At 36.9% G+C, this 10,020-nt stretch overlaps 2 protein-coding genes across 5 annotated transcripts in view; one reads left to right on the top strand and one right to left on the bottom strand.

The window, feature by feature from the left end:
* The first annotated feature begins 747 nt into the window (after positions 1-747).
* Positions 748-2,543, top strand: LOC107755189 (musculoskeletal embryonic nuclear protein 1-like). The gene is made up of 3 exons (XM_016571905.1): positions 748-1,022; positions 1,131-1,251; positions 1,832-2,543. The coding sequence occupies exons 1-3, from the start codon at positions 1,014-1,016 to the stop codon at positions 1,936-1,938; spliced, it is 237 nt and encodes a 78-aa protein (XP_016427391.1). The 5' UTR covers positions 748-1,013; the 3' UTR covers positions 1,939-2,543.
* Positions 2,544-3,921: 1,378 nt separating this feature from the next.
* The window catches only part of LOC107755185 (transmembrane and coiled-coil domains protein 1-like), a 25,062-nt gene continuing 18,963 nt past the window's right edge, over positions 3,922-10,020 (bottom strand). For all 4 annotated transcript variants that reach the window (XM_016571895.1, XM_016571897.1, XM_016571898.1 and 1 more), the window contains 3 exons: positions 6,998-7,494; positions 6,673-6,808; positions 3,922-5,037 (listed from right to left, as the gene is read on the bottom strand). In XM_016571895.1, the coding sequence (XP_016427381.1) occupies positions 4,723-5,037; positions 6,673-6,808; positions 6,998-7,494 (948 nt within the window). In that variant the 3' untranslated portion in view covers positions 3,922-4,722. The remainder of the gene's footprint in view (positions 5,038-6,672; positions 6,809-6,997; positions 7,495-10,020) is intronic.

Raw genomic sequence — 10,020 nt, 5'->3', positions numbered from 1 at the left:
TATATATATATATATATATATATATATATACAGTATATATATATATTGTACAACATTACAGTTTTTACTGTATTTTTGATCAAATAAATGTAACCATGGTGAGAGACTTCTTAAAAAAAAACACAAAAAAAACAAAAGTCTTACCAGCCCCAAACGTTTGAGCAGTAGTGTACAATCACAATGACTGACATAAAAACAGTTTCTGAATATCTATTTTTATTGGTGCATGATGTCGGTTCCAACTCATTCACAAAGGCTGACTCACCAGCACAGAAAAGTGTGTAGTGATTTGGTTATATAATCTTTGTGGCATGTTAACGTCTTCATTATTACACACATTTGTCACAACCAACAAGGTTTAATTTTTTTAACTTATTCAGCGTTCAAGTAGTAAATTATATCGGTTATTGTTGTAAAACAAATCTGGTTTAAATGAATAGACTTGAGAGTATCATATATATCAAAAACTCTTTCGACCTGTAGCAACAAAATGGATTTGGACACAAATATTCAATCACACGATTTTGCATTTTTAAAACAGCGTGTTTATTCATTTAATAAAAAAAAAAAAAAAGTAAAACTAAAAAGGACTACTTCATTGTCGCTAGAGTCTTTGAGCATTTCTGGCTCTTCAAGTATATTCGTTCTGTTCATACATAAATGAATAGACTTGAGAGTATCATATATATCATATATATAATTTTTTTGTGTGTGTTTTTTTTACAATTTTGACCTGTAGCAACAAAATGGATTCTTTCATCTACACGTCACTGATCTGTGAGGAGGGATGCGAGGGTGTTTTGTCTGTAATGTGTTCAGCTGTTCATAGTAGTCATGCTCAGAAAGAGGCTTTCTGACTGACTGCAGTGCTAATAATATATAATGATAAGAGAGAGAGGGGGGAGGGGGGTTACACTGAGCTGGCAACAAGGGTATAAAAGAGCCAGGACGAAAAGAAGACAAAGTACACAAGGCGCCAACTTGTCCAGAAACCAGACCCACAAACATACAGAATGTCTCAGGTATGAAGATATATCTATTCAGTGAGCAGATTAGAAATTAAAGTATGTGTAACGATTTAAGTGCTAACTACTGTAGGCATTTCTTTTTTGAAATTATATTTCTATTAGCCAGAGGTTAAGAAGAAGAAGAGGCCAGTTGTAAAGGAGGAGGACCTGAAAGGAGCCCGCAGTAAACTGGGGCTGAAGGGAGAGGTCAAGAGCAAAACATACGAGGTCATGGTGGAGTGTGGTAAGTTTGTCACCGTTTGGACCGTAAATCAACAGATTAGCTATTATAGTTTAGATTAGAACAGGGATTGTCTTTTTGAAAATTATGTACAAGAATGTAATATCTTTTTACATTTTTACCAACTTTTAACATTTTTTCATATAATTTTTATCGTAATACAAAGATTAGAAGACTACCTTACATGGCATATTGTTGTAATACTGCAATATTGTATACAATAATAATAGTAATGTACAGTTATAACACTATTGTATATAATGAATTATCAGGGTCCCTGTAGGTTTTTGAAGGTCAATTTAAGACTAAAGACCCTTTTAAGATCAAGTAAAGAACATTAAGGAATAAATGAAAGAGAACACAAGTCAGTATGTTTTGTAAATGTAACGACAAAGCTTAACTAGAATATAGAAATATCTTTTACTCTACCTTTTGATCACACTGCAAAAAGTGATGTTCCTGATTCAAATAAGAACAAATATCTGCCAGTGGGTTCAGAAAAAATACACTTAATTCAAACGGGAAAAAAGTTTTCACCAGCAAAAAACCCTAAAATCAAACTTGTGTCTTGTCTGTTGTGCAGAGCGCATGGGGAAGGCGGCGCCATCTGTTTTCAGTGGAGTACGATCTGGAAGCGAGACAGTGCTTGAGAAACCCAAGCCTCCATCAGGAAGCGTGTTTGGCAAATGAATGCAGAATGGACAAATGGACTCTGGGTTTTAAATGTATGTCCATGAGCACATAGAGTATGCTTGGCATCCACATCATGAATGAATCCACTGTAATTTGGACAATTGTCACATATTTGTAAGTATTAGTGTATGTTTTTTATACTGTTTGTTGTTGCTAAACATGTTGCACTTAAAAAATAAAAATAAAAACTCATGTGTCATGTTTTCTATATTAAAAAAATTGCTAAAAGTGTCTCTGAGTCACCAAGTATGATTTCTCTGGCATACAAACAAGTCTGTCATTTCAAACCATGTGAACAAATATTACATTAGTGATTCAATGAAATTTTTGCTTGTGCAAATTTGAGGAAGGAGGGTGGAGTACAAATGGAAATAGGTGCTCATTAAAGGATGTAGTCATCTAAGATTTCCTTGTCATGTTTAGGTTGAAATTCTATATGGATGGCTGTTTAGTACATCCGTGAGACAGTTTCAACATCACCAGCAAAGCAACTCCACAACTGCATGAAGTTGCATGGTGTTTTGTCAGGGATATTCCCATCAGCTGATAAAGTGACAAAACAACATGAAAGACCCGAAGTCCAGCTGTAAATTAATTTATCAGATATTGTGCTATTGGACTTGGATAAATAAAAAATCTTCCTACTGTGTAATCTTTGTCATTTACCCAGCAGTTACATGCACAAGGTTTAACAGATTTGTTTTAATATCAGAAGGCCCGCAAACTTTGTTGCACATTCACTGAATGCTACACAACTATAATAATATAAGGTTTATAAATTATTAAACCAATGAATTACCTAAATTATATTTCTTCTTCTTCAAAAAAAAAAAAAAAAATAGCTGAACTGTCCGAATTGCCAAACCACATAACTGCAAAATCAGTCTTGACTAAGCAAGAATCAAACTGATATGAACTGTTATTGTAGCTTAACTGCAAATACTGCAATATATTTATCTGCAGTATAATTTTTATACAAAAAACAAAGCATACTGTACAATTATGATACATCCTGTAGACGAAAGCAGATCTATTTAAAGAATAAGCTACTTTGTGATAGGGATGCAGCAATTAACCGGTTTCGCGATTAACCACGCTTTAAAACGTCACGGTTTCCTAATTCTCTACTCCAGGTCCAAAAGAAATGTAAAGAATGTACAAACTGAAAACATTAAATACTTTTGTGATCTATTTCCATTTGTTATTTTCAAAAGAGAAATACTGTCATGGATGTTTACAGAGCAGAGGTCACCTTTTTTAATTCCAGTGGGAGAGATGGACTTTTGTTTGTCTTTTGTTTATTATTATTTTGTGCTGTATTGTTGGTTACGGTGTTATTTCTGTTTCAAAAGCCAGCAATAAAAAACACTTTAATATCTAAAGTGTTCATGTGGTTTTATACATTAGTAATGTTGGGAAATGAATAAATGCATAATAATCGTCATAATCGTAAAACCGTGATTATTCCTCAGACAATAACCGTACCAACAAAATCTATAATCATTTATTTTGAAAATCTAATCACAAAGTAGGGATGCAACATCCCTACTTTGTGATTAGATTTTCAAAATCTGTCCAATTTAACTTAATTTATAAAAAGATAAACTAGATGACACTACTTGCTGCACAATTGCAGACCAAAAAGTATTTTACAAATTATCTTTCAAAAAGGTTAAAGATGCTACCTAAATGCCACATGAAAATGTAGTTTCATATTTTCAGGAACTGGATATCTGTACTTTTCTGCCTGACCAGAAAATGCATAAATACACATTTCAGCTCTATAAGAAAAGCATCGTTGTATATCAAAATGGGAACTTCACTAGAAATATTCCTAAAACCAAAAGAGGCTGATTATGGGAGATGCATGATAAACCTATAAAGTTAAACTGTGATCTGCTAAGTGAAGGCAACAAAATTGGGGTGCATTATAACAGTTTTGAACAAATATTCAGTCACACGATTTTGCATTTTTAAAACAGCGTGTTTATTCATTTCATTTTAAAAAATAAAACTAAAAAGGACTATTTTATTGTCGCTATAAGAAACAGTACGGAAGCACTGAGAGTCTTTGAGCATTTCTAGCTCTTCAAGTATGTTCGTTCTGTTCATACACCAGGGGACTGTGCTTCTTTGAGGGCATGGGGCCGACTCGGGTTCCTCGGCCCCATTTTATCAAACTCCAGATGCCGTCTCTCCAACGAATCCATCTTTTCCTTCATTCAGCAACAACTGCAGTGAAGTCCAAACAGCAGCAAACGGTTTCGAGTGGGAAAAGTGAAGCGATGAGCACAAGAAATGAATCGAGTTAGAGGAAGAGCAAGACGACAGTAGAAGAGACTGAGAGAAATTAAAGAAAGTTAAGAGGGAAAAGAGCAGTTGCTATGGTATTAAAAACGAGGAGAAATATCTCCATCAAGTGCATGTTAAAACCACTCCAGTCTATTCAATGCAATGCAACACTCAGGAAATTGCATAAATGTTCATCCTGACGATAATTATGAGAACTATGAACAACCCGACTTGCATCATTTCCAACAACAAATAAAAGGAAACTCAGCAATACAATTTGTCGACAGAAAAAGATCAAAATGTAAACAAATTCACTCCTTCGGTGAAAGAAACGAGAAAAAGAGGTTGTAGGATTTGTCCGTGTCCTCCACTCTCGTGCCGCATCCCTTCATACTAAGTGCAACTGAGGCAGTGTTAGTCTCCATCTTTGAATCAAAGTTCCCGCCCTCCAGTCCCTTCACGAAACGACAACCACAGCGCCCCTGCAGGTCATCTGGGGTGCAGCAGAAACCGGTCCAGGTACTGCGACATGGCTTTCCAATTCCGCCACAGAAAAGCCAAGATTACCACAAGGAGCAATGTGGAAAGCGTACGGCTACGTGTTTTCATCAGCGGAACTACACAGTTTGCGACCGTTGAGACGAATACTAGGAGCACCGCCATGACGGCCAGCAGCACGTTGATGAGTTTGCCGAGTAAAGTGCGTGCTGTGGCGTTTTCCAAACCTTCCAACTGAACCACTTGCTGTTGCTGCTGTTGAAGCTCCATCTTAGAGATGCGTGTTTGACAGGCCTCTAGCGCCTCCTACAGGAAGGGAGAGAGAATCATGTTACGAGTAAAGCCGCCTTGTCACAATCTCTGAAATCATTTATTTCAAATGGAGACTAGTATGGGAGCTGCATGGAGTTACGATCATATGAGTACGCAAAGTTTTTCGATCTGATTTGAGCTTTCATTGTGGTGAAATATTTGAACTTTAGTGATGTATTCTAATCAAAACTAAAACGTCTTAACGCTATTTTTTGTCAAATCTGCAGTTAAGAATCATTATGCTTGGAATAAATATGTCGTAATTGTTTGTGATGTTTCCGCAATGTTTCCGATTAGCTCTAGAATGTTTTTCTTTCAGATGTATTGGTGGTTATTTGTTTTGTGTGGATATGTTAACAAATTCATTATATTTATTCATTTTACCATAGTAAATAAGCAAAGGGTAACAGCTGCTACTGACAGCTAAGCTATCCCTTTGAGAGAAACAACACGGATCAAATGCAGCTGATCCAAAACTTCCATTTCACATAATGTAAGACATGAATGCTAAATAAAGGGTAACAGAGTAGAACATGTACATTTTAGCTGCATCATATCATTAAGAATAAGCCCTCAAAGAGGACTCTGAGTGAGTCGCATATGGATTTCATTATGAAAACTGAATTAGAAGACTAAATGTTTTCCATCAGATCGATACAAAACAGCTTTATGATTACAGCTAATGTTCTTTCCCATCAGAAAACTCAGCATTAACATTCTCCTGTTTCACTTAAAAGTTCATATACCCAAAATAAGATTGGTTAAAAAAATGTAAAATATCTTTGAATAATGGACCTTTTTCACATTTCCGGGTTTCTCAGAAGCGGACGTTGTCATAGTTGGGTTAACTTCAAGAGCAGTGAATGGGAGAGTACCACAAATATATTTTTCGCATTCCCATTTGCTCAAATAGCAAAAGATAGTGTTTTCATGACTTTTAAAAAAAGAAAAAAAATTAAGAGAGGCTGAGTCGTCATAGTTGGGTTAACTTCAAGAGCAGTGAATGGGAGAGTACCACAAATATATTTTTCGCATTCCCATTTGCTCAAATAGCAAAAGATAGTGTTTTCATGACTTTTAAAAAAAGAAAAAAAATTAAGAGAGGCTGATAACGGCAGTCAGAAGAGAGAACAATGTCAAATTTACCGTCCCTTTCATAGACACTGCATTAGAAACACCCTCACATAAGCGTTTTTTGTAATTTGATGCAAAGGTGATATAATATGAAGTATAGTGTAATAAAATTTACAAACATTTTTTTTAAAATCTAAATTTAAAAAAAAACTTTCGAGGATTTACGATGCTGATGGACCGTTAAACGCGTCATCGCAGTCTTGTGAAAAGGGTCCATCACATTTTTTAAGACTGATCAAACACCTTTTTTAATTCATCAGTGAAAATCAGTAAATAAAATGAAAAATAGTTTTTTTTTTTGGCCCTTATCAGGTTTAAGGGATTATGTTATAAATTCTTTGACCCCTCTCACTGTCCTGTGAAATCGTGTCCTTCTTTAAAAATGCTAAAATTAAAATGAAAAATATAAAGATAAAAGCTAATTCAAATGATATAATATATACTATAATAGTATCTAAAAGATAACAAAATAACAGTAATGTTGGACATGAGCACCTGTATGTCTCTGGCTCGTTCATTAGACTGGTAAGCAATTTTCTCCTCAATGCTGGCCAGCTCCTGCTTCAAGTTGTGAATCTCATTTTGATGCAGTTCTGTTAAATCATTCAACTGCTCCTCTAGACGTTCACACCTAACACATGAACACACAAAATGAGATAAAACAGCAAAATTAAAAGGCCAGACATCTAGAACATCATCATCCTCTCCAGCGCCTTCTCAACAAGCATGCTGTTTTGACTGTGAAACCTTCAATATCTATACAAACCTACACAGACCACACAGCAGTGCCAGCAGAATCAGTTTCTATAGTAACATGTACCTGTATCTCTCCTCTTGCAGGGCCTGCATGATTTCTGTGTAGTCTCTCTGATAGTGACTCTTCAGGTTTTCAAAGGATTCTTCTAGTCGACTCTGATTGTCCTTCAGTTCCTGGATCTCGTGCAGTAGTGCATCAAAGCCGGAGCTCTGGCCATGCTCCAGTGTATTACCCTTTGAGCCCGGAGGGCCTCCGGGAGCCCCCATGGTGCTATTTGCTCCTGCTGACCCTGACGTAGCGCTGGAGCAGTCGTCCTCACTGCCGTATTTTGGGCTGGACTGCAGCTGCCCAGGTCCTAGGGTCCTAGTGCCTGCTGTCCGTGTACTTGTTACAGGCTCGTCAGGCCCTTGTTGTTCATCCAGAGAGTCTTTTAGAGCAGAGATGTTGTCTGCACTTCCAAACTTGTTGCGGATGAGAGAGGCAAACTCGCGAGGTTTGGACACGACTGCTCCCGCGGCGGAGTGCGTTGCCTGAGAGATACTAGAGAGGCCACCGGTTACCTGAGAGAGACAAATTATTTAGTGAAATACATTTAGCAGTGACACCAAGTTGTGAGCCTCTGATCTGGATGGGTTTTGTGGGTGGGTGACATGAAAATCATTATCACCTGAAGTTGCACAAAGAGACAAAAAGTAGTTGCAAATATGCAAAATTTGCTTTTTATGTTATGACTAAAATCTGGTCAAATGTGCCTGAAAAAAATCCGACTTCAAAGAACTAGCGGCGACGAAAGCCGCGTCGGACCAAAAAGCTGTGCTTGAACACACCGCACAGACTACAGCCGACAGCAAACTAACACGTGCGTTCTGCACATGCGTGAGAGGAATTAACTGTCCATATCAGCAGCTATCAATACTATATATTCGTCATTCAAAAGGAGAAACCGAAACAAAGATATACAAGATAAACGCAGATATACGAAACAAACAAAGCAGGGCTTGCTTACCATTTTGAATATCAGTAAAGTTGATAACTTTAATCATTTTAAGCGGCTCATGTTGTTATGAAAACATTCGCGTATTAGAATGATTGGGAAAGATCACGTAACATTTAAACCGCCTTCTGTCTGTACCGCCTTAATTTATGTACTTGTTTTCATCACTTTTGCTTTAATTCTCGGGCACTGACTCGTTCGCTAAACTGAACATCCAATCAGAGCTCTCACTCGCGCTGACGGTCCCGATGCTGATTCAACATGTTGAATCGGGCAAACTGCCGCCGACGTGAGCCCGACGAGAGGAACACACCAAACAAACTAGCCCGACCGTCGCTCGCCGTATCACGTTAAGAGTGATACTAAAGCTCTTTTCCAAAAGCTAGTAAGCCGCCTACCCAGACAGCATTTTAAGGCACCATAGGCACGCTTCCAACACGCAGGCTGTTCTAAAAGGTAGGCAGCAACATTACAAAAGGCTCCACTGAATTCCTCTCATAGAAGGCAATACCATAATGTAATGTGACAAAGAAAGCTCAGAGGAGAAAATCCATTCAAGATGGTGGACCATGAATGGTCATTCAATATCGTAAAATATCAATAAAAATTCCCTCCATCCATACTTTTTCCAAACTGCTCACCCTACAGTATGTAGGGTAACAGGAATGCTGGAGCTTAGCGTCTCAGGCCATAGACAGGGATCAATAATGATTGTTTTATATAATTAAAAAAGGTTCAATCTATTTAAAAAAAAAGTAAAATTTTGCCCAATACTTGTATGTGCTAGGCATGTTTTATAGTTATCAGAATATCATGTTGTTGGATTAGCAACAAACTAACATTAAACAATATCATTTGATTGTTTTTATGTGGAGATTTGTGTGGCATATGCAAGGGTTGCAAGTTACTGAAGAAATATGTGACTGTGACCTATGCAATATCACATTTAAATAAATGTTTTAAGTATGTAAAAATCAATTAAAACTATATTTAAACATTTACAACTGAAAATGAAGCAACATAGGCCCTACTTTTGACATTCTTTTTCAAGATGGCTTGTTCACCTTGCATGCATCATTGGAGCGCACACACGCACAAGTAAAATAGCATGCCCAATCTCTGCTATCTGCAGTGACCTTTTGTGACTTATTGAACTATTAAAATCATTAATTTATGGCAAGCCTTGCAATATGCATATTGCAATTTCTAAATTTTTTGGCTGCCCTAGCATGTGCAGGTGCTACTTATGTAAAGCATTTTAAAATCAGTCACTAGTGATGTTCTATTTCCGTTAGGATACTGCCTTGAGGCTGGACTTTCCGAACAGATTTTAAAGGGGTCATATGATGCGATTTCAAGTTTTCCTTTCTCTTTGGAGTGTTACAAGCTCTTGGTGCATAAATAAGATCTGTAAAGTTGCAAAGACTAAAGTCTCAAATCCAAAGAGATATTCTTTATAAAAGTTAAGAGTCAACCACGCCTACCTAAAACGGCTCGTTCTAACACGCCCCCACACTGTAAACCCGAACAGTACTACTAACTTATAAAGATTAAGAACACTGCAATTAAAGTCTGTTAAATCGTTGATGCAACTTATAACAATTGCATTTTCTGAACGAGGAATTTAGTTTTATTTTTGTGTGGCTCAACAGTTTTGAGTAAACTCTTCTATTTAAATTATTATTTTTAAGTTTACTGAGTGACGTAAAGTGACGTCACCTCGTTGCTCTAACCGACGTTCAGAAGAATCCATTCAACATGGCGGAGACTCGCAAGCGACCGGAGCAAACTTAATGGAACAACTTGTAAGTAAATCAAAACAACTGTGAACATTTCTTATTTGCTTTTTGAGTGTTGTAAGAATATCATGATAAAGGAATGTTTTCATTTTTGGGAAACGCTGTTTTTACACAGCGCTGTAAAGCGCTGCATTTCCTTAGTGCTTTTGAATGCTATTTTAGCGTCACTGCTTATAGTATAATGTTAACGTCAAAGAAGGGCACTAATGTTAACGTTAGCCGGCATTTTTTCAGTAAACGCAGTCCTAACGTACGTTTTGAATGTCGCTGCTGTTAACTGCAATGTTTAGGGC

Source organism: Sinocyclocheilus rhinocerous, unplaced genomic scaffold (assembly GCF_001515625.1).
Source record: "Sinocyclocheilus rhinocerous isolate Xijiao unplaced genomic scaffold, SAMN03320098_v1.1 scaffold5188, whole genome shotgun sequence".
Lineage (NCBI taxonomy): Eukaryota > Metazoa > Chordata > Actinopteri > Cypriniformes > Cyprinidae > Sinocyclocheilus > Sinocyclocheilus rhinocerous.
Note: the sequence above shows the minus strand (reverse complement) of the source record. Positions and strands in the feature narration are given on the sequence as shown.